Source organism: Equus przewalskii, chromosome 21 (assembly GCF_037783145.1).
Source record: "Equus przewalskii isolate Varuska chromosome 21, EquPr2, whole genome shotgun sequence".
Taxonomy (NCBI): domain Eukaryota; kingdom Metazoa; phylum Chordata; class Mammalia; order Perissodactyla; family Equidae; genus Equus; species Equus przewalskii.
The window spans coordinates 22,505,529-22,526,572 of record NC_091851.1 but is presented as its reverse complement, the minus strand read 5'-3'; the positions used below and the strand labels follow the sequence as shown (position 1 = coordinate 22,526,572).

Genomic DNA, 21,044 nt, shown 5'->3' with positions numbered 1-21,044 from the left:
AGCTTTACCCCTTCCACTTAAAGTTAACCATTATCTTAAATTTGTACTTTATTGATAGTTTTGTCATCTATGTCTACTTTCCTAACAAAATATTTGTTTATGTGTGCACAATTTTGAACAAGTTCTGGAAAAAATTCTGTTAGATTTTGATTGGAATTTCACTTAATCTAGGAAACAGTGTAGAATTGACATCTTTAAGATATTGAGTGTTCTAATTTATGAACATGATATGTCTCTCTATTAATTTAGGCTTTCTATGTTGTCTTTCAATAAGGGTTTCTAATTTTCTCCATAAAATTCTTGAACATGTTTTGTTTGAAATATTCGCAGATATTGGGAAGTGCTTTTTCTTTTGGTTGTTAGCAGTTTGACTATGCTATGCTTAGATTTGATTTTCTTTGTGTCTATCCTGCTTGGCGTTCACTAAGCTTCTTGAGTCTGTGGATTTATGTCTTTCAACAACTTTGGAAAATTTTCAGCCATTATCTTTTTTTTAATTTATTTTTTATTAAAAAAAATTTTAAATATTTTTTAATTGAGCTTATGATAGTTTACAACATTGCGAAATTACAGTTGTACATGATTATTTGTCAGTCATCTTATAGGTGCGCCCCTTCACCCTTTGTGCCCACCCCCCACCCCCCTTCCCCTTCCCCCTGGTATCAGCCATTATCTTTTAAAGATATTTTGTTTTTTCCATTCCCTCTCTCTTCTCCTTCTGAGATTCCAATTACATATGTTTTAGACCATTTGATATTGTCCCATATGTCTCTCATGCTCTGTTATGTTTGTTCTGCATTCTTTTTCGTTCTCTCTGTGCTTTGATTGTATTTCCTACTGATCTATCTTTGAATTTGCTAATCCTTTCTTCTACTATGCTCAGTCTATTGTTAAGCCCATCCAATAAGTTTTTAATTTTAGATTTTGTATTTTTCAATTTTGAATGGCCAATTTATTCTTAGAGGTTCCACTTGTGGTAGACTGATACATTGATGATCCCCAGTGAATCACGCCTTCAGTATTCATGCCCTTGTGTAGTCCTTTTCCATATTGACCCTGGGTCATGTGACTTGCTTTGGCCAATGGGGCTTGAGAAAACACAATAACAAGTTTGATAAATGCTGCATATTGGGGCTTAGCCTCTTAGACCTACCATCATTTAAGAAGCCAAGGTTAACTTCCTCGAAATGGAGAGGCTATGCGGAAAGAGCTGTAGTCATATGAGTGACCCCAGGTGAGAATATCAGAAGAACCACTCAGTTAGCACACAGAACTCTAGTTCTTATTTTAATCCACTAAGTTTTGGAGTGGTTTATAGTGCAGCAATAGAAAACTGATACACTATTTTTCTGTGTATTAGTTTAAATTATTCATCCTTTCAATCTTTTCTTCTAATTTCTTTAACATTTATAATAGTTATTTTAAAGTTGTCTATTAATTCCAACAACTGTGCCATCTTTAGGTCTGCTTCTATTGACTGTTTTTATACTTGATTATGAGTCAAATTTTCCTTTTTCTGTGCATGTCTTTTAATTAAAAAAATTTTTTTTTAAAGATTTTATTTGTCCTTTTTCTCCCCAGAGCCCCCCAGTACATAGTTGTGTAGTTTTAGTTGTGGGTCCTTCTAGTTGTGGCATGTGGGATGCTGCCTCAACATGGCCTGATGAGCGGTGCCATGTCTGCATCCAGGATCCGAACCGGTGAAACCCTGGGCCACTGAAGTGGAGTGCTCAAACTTAACCACTCGGCCACGGGGCCAGCCCCTAATTTTTTTTTAATTATGTGCCAGAAATAGTATTTAAAAGAACTGTAGAGACTAGAACAGGTATTATTTTCATTCAGGGAGAGCATATTCTTTCCTCTGTTAGCCAGTTGGTACTGGTTGTTAACATACCTCTGCAGACCAAGACAACAACGTGCCCTTAGTTCTTGTTGTGTTTCCATATAGGTATGAGGAAAATCTGGAATTTCAAAGTAATGATTTATTAGATGATAATGAGGTTACAGAGATTAATACTACAACTAAAGACAGTTAGTAAGAGCACAGTAGAGTTACTGAGAACAACCTGAGTTAATCTCTGAAAATGAACACACTTATACCTTAAGCCTCCATCTTAAAAAATTCTAGAAACATAAAGATACGTAAGTATACCTTTCATTGGCTGTCAAAACAATATCACCATATATCGTGTAGATTCCAGAAAATTCTACCGCATACTTGTGAGAAAGTGAGATTGAAAAAGAGAAATAATGTCTTATTGTTATTATGAAAATAATTTTGACTTCATGGACCTCCTGAGAATTGCTGGGGGAGACTAACAGGCAAACACAGGGATCAGCCAAAGGTGTTTATTGATAGAGCTCAGGCATCCACCTAGGTGAGACCCAGGGTAGCTTCATCTGCATTTTCATGGCTTTAGGGTCCAAGGAACCCGAAGAACCGTGGGTCATCTTTTGGCTGGTACTTGGGCTTCACACAGCACATTTTACTATTTGTGCAGTAAACATAGATCCTTTCCTTCCTGGAGCATTTGTGGCGGCATTTGCCATGAAGATTCCAGCATTTTCGGGTGCCACCTGACACAAAAAAGAAAGAAGCATGGAGACAGTGTCAGTTCTAAGAAGAAGTAGGTTCTAGACTTGAAAGGTCTGTAAAAGGATTAAAATGGATGTGATAGAGGGTCCTCAATTTCCCTTGACTTTGATCCTGGCTTCTCTTCTCTTTTTCTCTTCCCCTCCCTTTCTAAAAATTGTGGTAAAATACAAATAACACAAAATTTACCAGTGTAAGCATTTTAAAAATTTCAGGGGCATTAAGTATAGTCATAATGTTGTGCAGCCATCTTCACTATCTAGTTCCAGAAATTTTTAATCACCCCAAAAGAAACCCTGCACCCCTTAAGCATTCTCATTTTCCTCTCCCCTCATCCCTGGGCAACCACCAATTTCTCCTCCTCTCTACAGATTTGCCTACTCTGGATATTTTATGCCAATGGAATCACATAATATGTGAGCTTTTGTGTCTGGCCTCTTCACTTAGCATAATGTTTCCAAGGTTCATCCATACATATATATATATATATGTATATATATAGGGGCTAACGTTCCATCACTCTCTTCATAATTTTATTTTTGTTTTGTTTTATTTTTGCCAAGGCCTATCATCAAGATGGTGGTTGTACTTATGTTTTTTTTTTATTACGGAAAAATACACATAACATACATTTACCATCTTAACCATTTTTAAATGTACAGTTCAGTGGTATTAAATGCATTCACATTGTTTTGCAACCATCCATCCTCATAACTCTTTTCACCTTGTAAAACTGACACTCTGTACCCATTAAACCATAACTCCCCATTCTCCCTTCCCTCAGCCCTTGGCAACGATCAGTCCATATCGTCACCTTTTCTACCCCCAAACTTGACTAACTGACACATTACAAGGCTTTCAAAAACAGCTCTCAAAAGAACTGTTCTGACAGTTTCCGGCATGAGATGGCACCAATGGCTTCAACCAAGAGGCACAAAAATCTGGAACAGTTTCCTACTATTCCAACCACAAGTTTTGAAGGAGTTAGAGAGGAAATCTACTATTTGAGCCAAATCAGGACCCCTTTCTTCTCTTTGTTCTATAAAAACTTCAAGCCTGCTCTGACTTGGGTCTCCAGCCACTTCCTGATGTCCATCAGCTGAATAAAGCCTGTAACCTCTATTTGTGTCAGTTAAACTATTTTCTTCAGTTTGGTGCCATGACTATTCTCTGTTTCACTAATTTGTAATTAAATCTTTATTATTTCCTTCTTTCCGCTGTAGGTTTAGGCAAGGCTTATTTTGTGATTAGGAATAACCTTTCTTTGAGATTATTTTTTGACCAATATGGGGAATCAGGGAAAATTTGTGCTTCATTGGAAAATTACGCATTGCCTGGAGCAGTGGCCCTCAACTGGGACGATTTTCTCCCTTAAGGGATGTTTGGCAAGGAAATGTCTGGAAACATTTTTTGTTGTCAAAACTGATGTGCGGTGCTACTGGCAATTAGTGCGTAGAGGCCAAAGATTCTGCTAAATATCCTACAATGCACAGGACAGGCACAGCAAAGAATTATCCAGCCCAAAATATCCAGAGTGGCAAAATGTCAATAGTAGCTGACAGTGTCAATACTCTCTGGACTAGACAGATCACCAGCTTCAGAGTTATCTGATTCTGATTCTGTGGGAGTTACTTTACAACTCTATGAGCTCTTGATAAATGATAGTAATGCAAAAATAATTATTTCTCTCTATATGCAAGTATATTCTGTTCCTTAGAGGTTCAATTGACTCCTCTCTTCCCCTGGCCCATGGAAAAAGAGAGCCATTTTCTGTCTATTGGTAAATTTATTTCAACATTCTTTTGCTCCATATATACATTTGTCCTTTGAACCAGTTATAAAATCTTCTTCATGCTCTCATTATAAGTTAAATAAAATCTTTAACACGTGTTTGCCGGGAGCCATGGCTACATCATTTGATCGGCTGTTTGACAGGGTCCAGCCGATTAACACCGAGGGGTGCAGGGTCGCCCCTTGGTGAAGAATAACCGGCTGGCCCCTCATACAGTTCTGATACCTGTGCTGCTTCTAATTGCCCTTCATTCATTTTCCTTTCTTAACCTCTAGTTTTCACTCCTTTGGGTGGCTGCTTGGGAGGCACTACCTCCTGGGAAAATTAGATATAGTAAGAGAATGTGACCACCTGCAGGTAACTTTCAAGATATTTTTCAGTTAATTAATGGAGGAGCACACAGTCCCTTTTGAGACAAGCAGAAAGGAATCCTGCCCAGATAAGATGTCGAATTAGGTTTATGGCCTCTGTCTGGTTAATGTTTCCTTCTCCCTCCAGTTCTTTGTCTAAATATATATATGCATCGTCCTTCTAAGTTTGCTGGTTAATTGGATGATCAAGAAGTATCTATATATTATTCTTGACCTTCTGCTTTCTGTTAAAATGTTATAGAGGTTTTCTCCTAAAAGCAATAAATAATAAACAATTGTGAGTAGAAGGGCCGAGGGGTGCAGGGATGCCCCTCGGTGAAGAATGGCCGGCCGACACCCCTGATATTTTCTGAATTATATGCATGCTTTCTATCAAGGTTATGTCTATACTTATTTCTGTTTTTTATTCTTGAAGATATATAGTTTAGCTTAGCTTTTCAGCCCTTTACTTTACTAACAAAATGATATTTTCTCTGGGCAGTGTGCTTAAGGGACTGTTAGCTCTACAATCTAAAAGACAAAGGAATGCTTTCACCCCCTAAAGGGCGCGGGAATGTAAAGATGTTTAACTGCCCTCTGAGAATGCAAATAGCCCTGGGGATAAGATACCCTGGAGTCGTCTTTTGTTCCCATTAACTATCTACACTAATGGCTTAAATGATTGAGGGAGGCAGGGATGGCTCCCCCAGGATGTAACCAGATGGAACGCTGTCCTGTCCGGAGGCCTGGACCTTCTCTCTTTGATTTAACTTTACCATGAATTACGACAGATGTCTAGGTACCTATCTCTTTTAGTTTAGAGACAACAAACACTAGTTAATTGAGGAGAAGACTACCATTAACCTTATGCTCTATAGAATAGAATGCTAACAAATATTCTTGTGCTCCTTTTTTACTTCCTTATCTCTCTGAGAATATTTGTAGAGCTATTTCTGTACCAATCCTGAAAAAACATAAAAACGACACTTGTGCACAGTAAAGTTGGACTTGCTAACACCAACCCAAGTCTCATGTCCTATTTATTTTCCCCTCATTGCGCCGACACCGTCCATCTCTCAGGAACCTGGACTCAGCTGGGGTGGGACTCCGGCACGTGTTCAGTTTTATATCTGTATGAGAGCCATTAGTTTACTTAAAAAAATTGAAAGAAAAAACTTTTCTGGAACCTTGAGCAAACTGCAATCATAAGTACCAGATTCTGAAAAAGTATATTGAGAGAAATGTGGACGTTTATTTCAATCAGATGGATTACGGAGACACTAAGAAGGCTGCTTGGTGTTTCTGGACTGTCTGAAACGGAGCTCGGTGAAAAATTTGACCTATCACAGTAAAGAAAACTTAAAAACTATTTAGACAACGTTGGTGGGGACGTTTTAATTGGATAATGGGGACAGCTCCAGTTTATGTCCCATCTGACAGTTTCATAACCCTAGGAAAACAGTAAAGATGAGACATGAAAAGGAATCACCATCTCAGGGACCTTTTATACAACTCCCTAAATCTCAAGGATTTGCATATGTACTTACTATCGTCTGCCTTTTCTGGGAATGACCAGACACTTTTCCTACAGCTGTTCCTACAAGATGGAACAGCTCTTCTTGTGGCTGAAAAATGATTATAGTTTGTCTTTCCTACTTGGGAAATGCTATTTACCTTTCTAGGGACAGAGGCACTCATTTTACTAACAATGTTACTAAAAATATTGTCATAATCATTTGACAATTCGAGGAATTCCAGAAAGCTGCTGTTCATCATCAACTGGCATTAGACATCATCCCGCCACGTGAGGGGGCCACATGCGTAATTGTCAGTGATGACTGCCACAGGTACATTTCCCAAGACCTCTCTGATTTTTAAAATTTTTTTGGTGTATCAATGCATCTGTATAGGCAACCAAAACATCTATTGAGTGAAAAATATAGTCTGACCTCTGGAACCTAGGGGTTTGCTTCTGGTGGCTTCTCTTGGATATTACCAACAGGATTGTGGTCCCGGGTGCACACTTTTCTCCAAAGGTTAGTGCTCCTTTTTCTTTTTCTCCTGATAGGAATACCACTCAGTAAGGGTGCCCTACCATGCCTAATCAAGACCAGCAATATCGTCCTGCCCAAACAGATGACCTAAGCTACAATTAAAGACCAAAATTCCCAAGAACAAACTGCATCCCCAACCCACCAAGGGCCTTCTTGATGTGGTTCCCAGAACTTACGCACCTCTGTGATTTTGGTTTCTCTCCCAAAGATTTGACTGGTGATAAAAAGAGTTCATTTTGGCCAAGAGAAGAGCCTATAAAAGGATTTCACAGATATGATAGAGGATCCTTAGTTTTCCTTGCCTTTGACCCTTTTTTCTTATCATTTTTTTTCCTTTACCCCATTTTTTGCTACCTACTCTGCTCATGAATCTTAACTAAGTGACAACCCACGATGCTTTCAAAAACTGCCCTTGGAAGAACTGTTCTGACAATTATTAGGATGGGATTGCACCGACGATCCTGAGCAAGAAGCATGACAAATGGAAACAATCCCCAACCATTCCAACCACAAGTTTTGCAACAATTAAGACAAAATCTGCTTCCTAAAGCAAACCAAATAACACATATGAAAACTCCAATCCTGCTTTGGCTGAGAGAGCTACTTTGGTGTGCATCAGCTGAACAAAGCCTTTAACCTCTATTTGAGTCATTAAACTATTTTCTTCCGACAGTTTTAACAGAGGGTCAAAAAAGGGGAAAAAGTGTCGGGGAATGGAAAAGGAAGGCTTTGTAGGGGTGGCAGAGACTCATATCTTCTCTGGTCACCCAATCCCAATTGTAGATTTTCATGGATATTTCCTCTCAGAGGATCAGTAATGCATAATGATTAAGAGCATGGACTATGGAAGCCCCGAAGGCCTGGGTTTGAAACTTGGTTCTACCACAAGTAAACTGAGAGATCTTGAGAAAGTTACTTCCCTTCAAATTTCTCTTTTGAAAAAAAAATAGCACCTATTTTATAGAGTTGTTGTGTATACTAAATAAAATAACACAAAATCCACTAGCATTAAAAATTCAGAAATGAGGTTAGAGAAATAATGAGGAGTAAAAGAAAAATCTTTTTAGAAAAACGTCTAACCTGGAAGGGCTACAAAAGCAAATAATCTTAACAGATAATATTTTAGGAGAAAAAGAAAAAATATGCAAAAATTAAAAAGAAGTGGGATTTCTTCTTCAGGCTGAGATGGAGTGACAGGGACCATATTTACCCTCCTGCTTTAAACAACAAGATAATTGGACAAAACGTGTATGAAAAAATGGTTTTCAAACATTGGACAACATGCAGCATAAGACCATGATCCTTGAGAGAAGGGAAGCAAACAAGGTGAGTCCTATGATTGCACCAGTTTACTGCCTGCAAGCAGTTTCTGGGCTGTAGTGTAGGAAAAGGAATTGAAATAGAGCCTGGTGGTCTTACTGAATGGAGGACATGGAAACTGAAGTTCAAGGAGGCCAAGTCAGCTAGGACTTGTGGGTCACAGTGTGAGAGAAGAGGGAGCTACACACACACACACACACACACACACACACACACAGAGCAAGCGAACTATGGAGATCTGCAGAGATTACTCCTCTAGTCTTTTTTTATTATTATTCATTTAGTTTTGAGGGAGATTAGCCCTGAGCTAACTGCTGCCAATCCTCCTCTTTTTGCTGAGGAAGACTGGCCCTGAGCTAACATTCGTGCCCATCTTCCTCTACTTTGTATGTGGGATGCCTACCACAGCATGGCTTGCCAAGTGGTGCCATGTCCGCACCCAGGATCCAAACTGGTGATCCCTGGACTGCTGAAGCAGAACGTGTGCACTTAACCACTGCGGCACTGGGCTGGCCCCCCTCCCTCTAGTCTTGGGGTACTTATCTGTGCATGTGTAAGAGGAAACCACCAAAGGCCTGGGAAAGAACCACCAAAAAGAAGTAGGCAGAACAATTCCCAGTGATAAAACAGAGTGGGGAATAGTTTGTGTTCCTACCTGCCTGAATGGAAAGACCTTGTAAAATCTGCAGCATTTGGTACTCAGAAGGCTATTATCAGTAGTGCGGCTGAATTAGCCATAGATTAAAGGAAGTTCTGTACCCATACTAAAAAGCTTAAATGTAAGTCTTGAAAAGATTAATCTGCTTTCAACTAACTTATTGCATGCCAGAACAAAATCCAATACTCTTTAAAGGAACACAACAAGATCCAGCAACTGAAAGTGTAAAATCCACAATGTATATCATTCAAATAATTTTCAAGGCATGTAGAAAAAGCAGGAAAATATGACTCATAACCAGAAGAAAATCAATTAACAGGCCCAGAAATGACACAGATGAGAGAACTAGCAAACAAGGATGATAAAATAGCTACTATAAATACACTCCATATACTTAAGAAGGTAGAGGAAAACGTGAGAATGATGAGGAGAGAAATAAAGATGCAAAAAATGTTCACACAGAAATATTTGAGATGAAACATTAACTATTAAATGAAAAACCTACTTAGTGATAATAACAACAGTAGACACTGCAGAAGTAAAGATAATGAACTTGAAGACACAGCAACAGAAACTACTCAAAATGAAACAGAGAGAAAAAATATTGAAAAAAAAGAAAAGCATCAGTGAGCGACAGGACAATAACACGCAGTATAACATATATACAACTGGAGTACCAAAAGAAGAGGAGGGGGGAGGGACATAGAAAACTTTTAAAGAAATAATGGTTGAAAAATTTTAAGTTAGATGAAAACTGTAAACCTATAGAATCAAGAAACTCAGCGAATACCAAGCAGAATAAAACATACAGAAAACCACGCAAAGGCATACCATAATCAAATGTTTGAAAAGCATGTCAAAGAAAAAACATCTTAAAAACAACTAGAAGAAAAGACATGTTAAGTATGTAGGAAAGAAGGTAAAAAATAATAGAAGATGTCTTGTCCGAAACTGCACACTAGAAGACAGTAGAGATATCTTTAAACGAATGAAAGGAAAAAATACAATCTAGAATTCTTTGCACAGCAAAAGTCCTCCAAAAATGGAGAAATATGCTTTTCGAGATCTTCAAAAACTAAGAAAACTTCAGGAGCGACATCAGCAAGATGGTGGAATAGGAGGTCCCCAGCCCTCATTCTCCTACAGAAACACCAATTTGACAACCATACAAATGTGAAGATGTAAATCTTAGAGCAACCATTAAGATAAAAACAAAGAGGTACAGCTAATAAGGCAAGAGTGGAGGCAAAGTGGGATCACAAAAACCTCAACTAATCTGAAAGATGGGAGGAAAAGAAACTAAAATGAACCAAGAAAGGATGGGCAGATAGAAAACAAATAGATAGCAGGTTCAATGCAACCATACTGATAAGTATATTAAGTGTAAACAATCTGAACATCTCAATTTAAAGGCAGAGATTGTCAGACTGGATTAAAAAGCAACACGTAACTATATGTTGTTTATAAAAAAATTCATTCTACATATAAAGACATAGTTATGTTAAAAGTAAAAGGATAAAAAAATACCATGAAATCACAAATCAAAAGAAAGCTGGAATAGCTTTGTTAATATTTTAAAAAATATATTTCAGAACTAAGTAAATTACCAAGTACAAAAAGTCATTTCATTGTGACAAAGCCTCAATTTATCAAAAAGACATCTTAAATATGAATGAGTCAAATAACAGAGTTTGAAAATCTATGAAACAAAAGGCTGATGGAGCAGTGTATACAGAAGCTGGAACATAATAACGTACACCTGGAAATTTACACAATGTTCTAAGCCAATAAGACCTCAATAAAATAATTGAAAAAACAGTAATTTAAAAAAAGCTGATAGAACTGAAAGGAGAGATAGACAAATTCACAATTATAGTTTCAGATTTCAAAGTTCTTCTGCCAATAATTGATAGAATAAGTTATAGAAGAATCAATAAGGATATAGAAGATTTGAACAACATTATCAACTAACCTGACTTATAGATATTTATAGAACACTCTACCCAACAACAGAAAAATCTACATTTTTTCAAGTGCTCACAGAATATTCACCAAGATATATCATATTCTGGGTAATGCAACGTCACAATAAAAATAAGAGGATTGAAGTCTTACAAAGATGTATTTTCTGTCCACAGTAGAATTAAACTGAAAATCAACAAGCAAAATGTATCTGGAAAATCCCTAAATATTTGGAAATTGAACAGTATACTTCTAAATAACTAATGGGTGAAAAAGAAATCAGAAAAGTTTGACATGACTAAAATTAAAAGTACAATACACAGAAATGTTTGTAGCACCAAGATAAAGCAGCAATTAGAGGGAAATTTATAGTTATGCTTATTTTAGACAGAATGGTCTTAAATCAATGATCTATGCTGATGTCTTAATAAGCTAGAAAAAAGGGCAAAAAACCTAAAATAAGTGAAAGGAAGAAAATCATAGAGATTGGAGCAAAAGTAAGTGAAATAGGAAATAGCGAAATAATAGACAAAATAAAATCAAAACCTGCTTCCTTGAAAATATAAAAAAAATTGGTAAACTTCTAGCCAGGGCTGCTCAGGAAAAAAAAAAATGTCATTAATTATTATTATGAATGGAAGAAAGGATCTCACTATAGAGTCTATAAATATTACAATGATAATAAGCCATAATATGAACAATTTTATGACCATAAATTTGACAACTTACATGAAATAGACAAATTACCTGAAAAACACAAACTACAGAAGCTCACTCAAGAAGAAATAGACAAATCATGAGTTTGGCCCTGTGGTTGAGTGGTTCAAGTTCTGCACACTCTGTTTCCGTGGCCCAGGTTTGCAGGTGTGGGTCCCAGGCGTGGACCTACTCCACTCATAAGCCATGCTGTGGAGGCATCCCACATACAAAATAGAGGCATGATTGGCACAGATTTTAGCTCAGGGTGAATCTTCTTCCCCGCCCCCCACCAAAAAAAAAAAAACAGAAAAGAAGAAAGACACACACACAAAAAGAGGTAGATAAATAAAAAAACCCTTTATTTATGAAAGAAATTGAATTTGTAGATAAGTACCTTCCCACATAGAAAACTCTAGGTTCAGATGGCTTCACTGGCGAATTCTACCTAACATTAAGAAATAATGCCAATTCTGTTTAAAGTCTTCTCACATTGCCTTGTTACAGAAACTGTAGATATTCCAGGAAAATAAAACTAAAGACTAATATCCCTCATAAACTAGATATAAAAATCCTTAACAAAATCCCAGTAAACTGAGTCCAGAAATGTATAAAAAGGATAATACTTCACAACAAGAGTGAGTCATTCCAGGAATGCAAGGTCAGTTCAACATTTGAAAAATCAATCAATATAATTCACCACATCAACAGACTAAAAGCTGACCCCCCAATCATATGTTCATTTCAATAGATTCAGAAAAAAAACATTTAACAGAATTTGTCATTTGTTAATGATAAAAAAAAACCTCTCAGCTGACACTGAATAGAAGGACACTTCCTCAACCTGATTAAGGGCATCCAAGAAAAGTCTGCAGATACCACCATACTTACTGACGAGTGACATACAGGTTTAAAAGGCAGAAGTAGAACTGTATTGTTTAAAGACAACATGGTCATCTATGTATAAAATCCTAAGGAATCTACAAAAAAAGCTATTAAACCTAACAAGTGAGTTTAGCAAGGTTGCAGGATACAAAATTGATGTATAAAATTAATTGTATGTCGGGGCTGGCCCCATGGCTGCAGGCGGCCCAGTGTTTCGTCAGTTCGAATCCTGGGCGCGGACATGGCACCATTCATCGAGCCACGTTGAGGTGGTGTCCCACATGCCACAATGAAAAGGACCCACAACTAAGAATATACAACTATGAACCTGGGGGCTTTGGGGAGAAAAGGAAAAAAATAAAAAAATCTTTAAAATTAATTGTATGTCAATATACTAGCAACAAACAGTTGAGATTTTAAAAATATCATTTACAACAGCATAAAAATATGTAACAGTGATAAATTTAACAAAAATATATGTGTTTTTGTTTCTTATTCTATCACTGCTGTAACAAAATTACCACCAACTTAGTGCCTTAAAACAACACAAATTTATCCTGTTTCACTGGGCTAAAGGAGCCAGCAGGGTTGGTTCCACCTGGAGGCTCTGAGGGGAGAAGCTATTTCCTTCCCCTTTTCACCTTCTACAGACTGCCTGCATTCCTTGGCTTGTGACCTCTTCTTCACATCACTTTCATCTCTTGCATCCACTACCACTTCTCCTACTCCTCAATCTGATCTCCTGCTTCCCTCCTTTAGGTCTCTTTTGATTACATTGGGTCCACCCAGGTAATCTCCCCATCTTAAGATCCTTAACTAACATCTCCAAATCCCTTTTACCACATAACATAACATATTCAAAGGTTCTGAGGATTAACACTTGGACATCTTTGGGGAGTCATTATTCAGTCCACTACAATATACAAAACATTTTAAATACAAACTACAAACCATTTCAGAGAAAAAGAGAAGATATAAATAAATGGAAAGAGATACCATGTTCACGGATTCAAAGTCTTACTATTGGTAAGATCTCAATTCTCCTTAAGCTGATTAATGCAGTCCCAAGAAAATTTCCACCAGGCTATTTTGTAGAAATTGACAAGCTGACTCTAAAATTTATATGAAAATGCAAAGGACCTAAAACAGCTAATTTTTAAAAGAACGAAATTGGAGGACTTACACTACCTGATTTCAAGGCTTATTATAAAGCTACAGTAACCAAGACAATGTGGTACTGGCATAAGGATAGACATATAGATCAGTGGAATGGCAGAGAGAGTCCATAAACTGGTCCCAACCTCTATGGTCAAATGATTTTCGACAAGGGTGCCAAGGTAATTCATAGGGGGAACAGGAAATTCTTTTCCTCAAATGATGCTAGCATATCCATGTGCAAATAAGTGAATCTCAACCCTTATCTCACACTATACACAAAAGTTACCTCAAAATGAATCATGGACCTAAATGTAAGAGCTAAAACAATAAAACTCCTAGAAGAAACTGTAGGAGAAAAAGTTTCTGACCTTGTGTCAAGTACAATTTTTTTTATGTAGGATACAAAAAGCATGGGCCACAGAAGAGAAAAATGAATACATTGGACTTCTTCAAAACTAAAAGTTCTTACCCATCAAAAGATACCGCTAGGTAAATCAAAAGGCAATTTATAGACTTGAAGAAAATAGTTATAAAGCGTACATCTTTTCTTTCTTTTATTGAGGTCACATTGGTTTATAACATTGTGTAAATTTCAGGTGTACATCATTATATTTTGGCTTCTGTATAAAGTGTACATCTTATAAAGAACGCTTACCTAGAACATGCGGAACACACTTACTAGTCAACAGAAAACCCAATTAAAAGTGGATACTTCACCAAAGAAGACATATGCAAGGAAAATAACCACATCAAAATATGCTCAATTTAACTGGTCATTCAGTATTTTAGCCATTAATAAAGCAACAATTAAAACTACACACCCACTGGAATGGCTGAAATGAAAAGACAGATAATACCATGTGTTGACAAAGATGTGGAACAACTGGAAACCACTTTAGAAAACAGTTTGCAGTTTTTTATAAAGTTTATCACAGACATATCGTACAAGCCAGCAACCCCGTCCTCAGGTATTTACACTAGAGAAACGAAGACTTGTACTGCGCCATTCATAGTAGCTCTACTTATAATAGCTAAAAACCGGAAACTGCCCAAATATCTAAAAACTAGTGAACTGATAAACAATTGTGGTATAGTCACACAATGGAATACTCCCCAGCAATACAAAGGAACAAGCTACTGGGACACGAACAACATGGATGAATCGCAAGCATTATGTTTACAGTTGAAAAAGCCAGACACAAAAGCATTCATGTTGTATCATTCCATTTATATGAAATTCTAAAAAAGGCTAAACTAAAGTGACAAATGTAGACTAGTGGTTGCTGGTGGCTGGGGGACAGGAGAGGTGACTGACTGCAAAGGGGCATGAGAGATCTTTCTGGGGTCATGGAAATGTACTATTACCATCATTGTGGTGGTGGTCATGTGAATGTACACATTTGTTGAAAATTGTATTGTACACTTAAAATGTATACATTTTATCTCGTGTAAATGATAACGATAAAACTGAGAAAAAAGACATAAAAAAAATTTCAATAGAAAGTGACAAATATTAAGAGAGGCAAAGGAGATTCAACATAGAGACAAGAAGAGGCCTTGAGAAAGAAAACCAGAGCAAGATATCAGAAAAACTACTACACAAACTGTAACACAAGAAAATCTTCTTTAAATAAAAGTGTATCTGAAGAAAAAAAGTGTATCTGAGTATATCTGATATAGTGGTGTGGGAGAAAGAAAATACAGATGCAATATGGAATATTTGAAGTACAAATCCTATAGTCTGCACTTTGAATAGCAAGTACTGGCATGAATTCATGAGGTATCTTACATATATTCAATGTGTAGATTTTCCCACGTAGTTCTGTCTATTAAAAAGATGTACAAAGAAGGACCAATTTAGTAGCACTGAATATTTCTAGCATCTAGATTATAGTTTTGAAATACTATTTTCCTAGGAAAGAAATCAGAGCTTCTCGAAGAAATGGTTGCTTCAAGATCTGGTGCAGGAACTGTACGAGACGAGCCTAGAATATCTCGTCACACGAGATGACCAGTTGCGAACCAGTGAAACTGCTTTTGTTACTTAACAAAAGGGCAAAGTGCTGAAAAACCTCTTCTCAAATTATGCCTGCCAGAAGCTTAGTATTTGAAATCATATCGGCAAGACTGGAACATTACATTCTGCCCTGAGGAACGGAGTTTCTCAATACAGAAGAGCAGCCTCATTTCCAGAGCCAGCGGCAGAGTGTCAGAGAAGGGGTTTGGGAAAGGAAATTCCGCATGTCTCTTAATTTTGTCCTTTTCATGAAAATGGGACACTGAACCTCTTTGTCAGCCTAAGCCTGATGTGAACCCCTTTACACACCATCCCGGGCCCTGCCTTGCCTTGAGGTCTGTCAAAGACTGCTTCCTTTACATTCTGCCTAAACTCCGCCCTGCCCCTCAATCCTATAGGAGCCCTATTGGCTCCTTCACTGGGTGAGATGCCCCTTGGTTCCTTTGATGTGTATTTTTTTTTGCTGCGGCAAGTTAACTATCCAACTTTGTCAGAAATCAGGTGTGCCCCTCGTGGTGCTTGTAAGACGGGCTTTATCACAAAACTATCAAAGACTACCAGCAATATGTAAAATAAGGCACAGGAATGACATTAAAGAGGCTCCCACCAGCCAAGGATGGGACAATTTGAGTTTCACTAACAGTAAAGAGAGCAAAGAATGACAATTTATCAAATATATTTAAATCTGTGAGTTTATAATGATATTAAAACTATTTTGTCACATTTAGGGGATGATAGGAAAATAAATCATTATCTTGCAGATTCATGCACAAAGAAAAAATCATCAAGCATTTATTCTGTCCTCCCTATGTGAAGTGTACTGCTGGGTAACCAAATAGCAGATGATGGGGAGTGTCTTTATTATATTAGTATTCCAGCTAACCACTGAAAATCACATCATAGAATTTTGCAATGCCCAAAGAATTAACGCATCTAGGCTTGGAGCATCGATGACTGTAATTGTCACCAAAAGAGAGACAACCAAGATATTATGTTCCTCCTGATAAAAGAACATCACCATCAAAAGTTTTGCCAAAAAGGGTAGAACTTGAGCCCGATCAAACCTCTGAATCCAGGTACCAATGTGCAGGAAATACAGAGGTCAGAGGAAGATGCTGAACTTCATCTTGAGTATGCAATTAACAAAATCTATACTGTGGGAAACTACGGGCCAAACGACCCATCAGGTAAATTATAAAGACAAGAAAGGGATGAAGATGTAACTGGTGAATTAAAAAATTAAAAGAATCTTACGAGACATCAGATTTTAAAAGTGGGCATGACAAAAATAGGGTTTCAGGGATGCATTCTTAGCAAGGAACTATTAAGAAATGCAAAGAGTTGATTGCAATAAAAGTCAGCACAGTGCTTACTTTGGGGGAGGGAGACAGTTGTGATGCAGGGTAGGTGGGGGGCTTCTGGGGTGACTGCAAATGTTCTGTTTATGGATCTGGATGGTGGTTACAAGAATGTGCGCTTTATAACAATTCATTCAGCTGCACATTTGTTGTATGTGCTTTTCAGGATCTGTAATTCTGTGTTTTACTTTACAAAGAAGACAGGAAAACCCTCACCATTTAACAATGAAATCTCAATTTTTAATTCCAGAGTGTCAAGATGAGCTGTTGTGACAGTGAGAGGAAAGAGGGTCTCACACACTGTGTCTTGGCCTTTTGGGGCCACTTAGCAATAACTCACACATTTAAGAACTGTGCACAGTCTTTACCTAGCAATTTCCTTTCTAGATATCTGTCCTAGGGAAACACTCACATGTATAGACCAAGAAGCTTATTCACTGGAGATACAACTATAAACAAGTTAGAGGTAGACACCTGCCCTCAGGGAGCTTCCAGTCCAGCGAGGGGAGAAACAGCCATTAAAGAAATAGCTACCCGGATATTTGACTGAGTGGAGATGCGATGAAAGTTCCAAAGGAAGAACTCTGGGTGCTGGGAGGAGGCGTAATGGGAAGGTAGGTGACGTGCCCCATAAACCTAATGTCTGCTGGGTCCTGGGGCTTTACACATAAATGTCCCGAATTTCCACAACTAACCTAACCTTAATATTTTGAAAATATTAAAGTGAAATCTATTTCATTCCCCTTTAATCATGAGAGACTTTGGTTGCCAAAATGCAGAATCGGGCAGAGATTCTGGGCTTTGGGGGAATGGTAAACAACAGTTAGAATGACAAAGTCTCTGCTCAGCTTAAATGAGATCAACTGTTTTAGTTCATAGCAAGACAATAATTTTAAGAACCAAAATTTATCAAAAAACATCAGGGATTTCCAAATTTCAAAGAGCTCCTTTATATATTATTAGGTGAGGAGCCTGGTGAATTCAAGAAACATCATCTTACCATAAGCTACAGGCAGCAAAGGCTGACGGTCCCGCTAAAGAAACTTCCATTCAGTCTTTGTCACCACCACCTGACCCAACAGGAAGTAGGAGGGAAATGCTCTTCCTAGGCGAAACTGGGATGCTTAAATCCACCTCCTGTAGCCAGGGCAGCAGCAGCCTCAGGCCTGGGAGCTCCACTAGACCCCACACCTCACCTCTGCCGGGTGGGCTGACCATGGACCCACCAGCAAGCTAGGGACAAAGACCTTCCACCCCGCCCCCACTGGTGGCCTGCTGTTTACTGAATGAACCAATCAATTAATTAACTAACGACATATCAAGTTACTTTCTCCGAAACCCAGATGCTATCCTGGGAACCAGAAGGGGGACACAAGAAAGGAGAAATGCTAAAAGACCGAATATTTATTCAAAAGAGACTGAATTAACTTGGAAACCGTTTTAAACCAGGAAAGATGAGTATTTAACTGCTGAGGCTAGGCACGCACAGACCCTCTGCTCCCTCCCCCGCCTCCTACCCCTAACTGTCCCACAAGCAGGATGGGAGTTCCTGGGAAAATTCAGATAAGTTACAGAAAATAAAAAAGCTACATTTTTTTTTGCACACCAAAATTTCAGTGTGTTCGATGTTGTTCCCTCAACCTGATGTTACGATACACGTACTATTGTTGTAGCAGTTTGAGAAAGGAGGAAACTGAAACTCTGAGCATCTGAGCCACTTGCTGCGGATCCACAGAGTTAGAAAATGGTGGGGCAGTTTCGAACCCAGTTCTGGGGCTTTCCTCTCTACCCCAGGTGAGTGGGGTTTCAGGCAGTTGCCACAGGCACATAGAGAACTGAGGTCAGCTTGTTTGAGGAAATTCACACATTCCAAGCCTGTGGAAAGGTTAGATGAAAGCCTTGGGGTGGACAGAAGCTTTCATCGGTTGAGCAGGAGGGGCCGGATAGCTCATGCTGGCGTTGGTGGAATGGGTAAGTCTGACCACGGCCCTTGTCTGCTTAAGCCTTCCCACGGCTCCCTGCCCTGGCATTCAAGGCCCATCAAAGCCCGGGCCTTGAAAGCTCCCTCAGCTTTACTCCTCGCCACGCCCCTAACCCACGCCTCCATTTTGTGCCAGTTCCCTGAAGGCAGCATGCTCTCCCGCCTCTGGACCTCTGCATAGCTGGGCTCTCTTCCTTCTTCCCCCTCTTTTCCTTCCCCTTCTGATTTCCACGCTCTTCTCAGGACTCTGGGTATCCCTCCAGGAGGACTCTTCTGGCCCTCAGGCTGGGCTGGTCCCACCCATGTGCTCCCCAACTCCCAGACTCCCCTCTGTTGCAGCTCATGGCACTTGGGGTTGCAAATGCTATTTATCATCCCCCACAGGGCCATGCCATTTATCTCTGTGGTCCTAGCTCCCAACGCAGGGTCTGGCACAGAGACAGGAACAGCGAATACGAGCTTTTCTCCCCCCTTAAGATAGCTGTGATCTTTACAAAAGCTAGATCATTCTGGGGACTATTTTGTGAAAGAGCCCCTGCTGCTGCCCTCTCCTCTTCTGCTTTGCCTGCCCACCTCTTCCCTTCTTTCTCACACGCTAGGCCACCTGCGCATGCTCCCTGGGAGAGCAGGGGTGGGGTTGCTGAGCGAGAAGCTCTGGATGTTGTAGGTAGTTTCCAAGATCTGGCACCTGCTGCAGGTGAGGGCTCCTCCTCTACGTGGCCCCGAAAGGTGACCTCCTGAGGCCTGGCAGCCCATCCTCCCCGCCCTTGGGATTCTGTGACCAGGCCTCACTCTCCGCACCCTGCCCCTCCCCGGAAGAGGTCCAGGTTACCTGGAGTGAGGTGGGACAACAGCAGCAGTGCAGCCAGAGTCAGCAAAAGGAGCTTCATGGCTGGAAGTGGCCCAAGGCGAAGCTGCAAGTCCGATGCGATGGCAAAGCTAATGGAGAAGAGCTCTGGGCTCACTGGCTTGTGGTGCTTTTGTTCAACTGGAACAGATGTCACCCACACATGCCCTCAGCTGCCCACGGGTACAGCCCCCGCGCCCCCTGAGCCCGCAGGGTGTAGTTGCACACCCTCAGCTGGCACGCCGCCTTTGGTCATTTCGGCCAGCAGGGAGAGGTCAGGCAGCAAGGTCCAATGTCCAAGGCTTAGTACAGGTCCTTCTACCCGGCTCCAAACCGCCTAAACTAAGCGACCACAAGGGGGCGCCACGCACAAGAAAGCCAGAAGGTCGGGGAAGAGTTAGAGGGTGACGCTGAGCAGTATTTTGAAGAATAAATACCAAAGCACCGGGCTGATGAGCCAAAATGGTGTTCCAGGCAGAGGAAAGTCTGTACAAAGGCTTATATTCGTGTTGAAAATGAAAAATATGCGTAACTGGAGCTAAAACTGGGAGGAGAATGGTAGTAAGATATGAAGCTCCCAGCACCAGCCTGGCTGTGCCCTCTCAGAAGTACCAGCAGCCTTGGCCACCTGCCATCTGAGTACTTACCATGCAGGGTCGTCCCTTTGGGCACCAGGCTGTGCCCCTTCTCAGGAATCAAAGAAAAACAAATTCAAATGACAGCGAGGTATCATTTCTCCAATCAAATTGGCAAGGATACTATTTTATTGGTCATCCCACAATTTTGTAAGATACAGGGAAGGAGTAATATCTTGATTGTGGAAGTGCAGACTAGAGCAACTTTTTTGGAGGGTGTTTGCCTTTAACCAGATCCTAAAATATGCACGTCCTGCGATCCAACAACTTCATCTGCAGGACCTGGTAGTGGCCCCCTGGGTGCTCAGCAGTGACTTCCCTTTCTTCTAGTGACAGCCCTTTGATTTCTTTTGGGGACCATCTCTCCTTCACTCTCATATTCAATCTTCCAATCCTGCTTTTGGACATTTCATTCTCTGATGCGCAGACTCATCTTTTAAAAATATAAATTAGATGTTGTTGCCGTATCCTATGGCCATCCTTTGCACCCAGGATACAATTCAAACTCTTCTCCCTGGCTTACCTGATCTGGTTGCTGCATACCTCTCTGATCTTATCTCACACCAATTCCCCCTCCTCCCCCACTCCTCAGCCAGGCTGGCCTTTCTTCTTTCCATTGTTCCTGTCTCAGGGCATTTCTGCTTGCTGTTCTGAAATTATTGCTATTCTGAAGCTATTCTTGCTAACCTGAAATATTGTTCCTGATTTTCCTATGATTGGCTCCTTCGTTCCACTTAT

General features: G+C 39.6%; 1 protein-coding gene across 1 annotated transcript; it reads right to left on the bottom strand.

The window, feature by feature from the left end:
- Positions 1-2,335: 2,335 nt before the first annotated feature.
- On the bottom strand, positions 2,336-19,827 carry DEFB123 (defensin beta 123). The gene is made up of 2 exons (XM_070587999.1): positions 19,657-19,827; positions 2,336-2,577 (listed from the first exon to the last, which is right to left on the bottom strand). The coding sequence occupies exons 1-2, from the start codon at positions 19,712-19,714 to the stop codon at positions 2,417-2,419; spliced, it is 219 nt and encodes a 72-aa protein (XP_070444100.1). The 5' UTR covers positions 19,715-19,827; the 3' UTR covers positions 2,336-2,416.
- Positions 19,828-21,044: the final 1,217 nt, after the last annotated feature.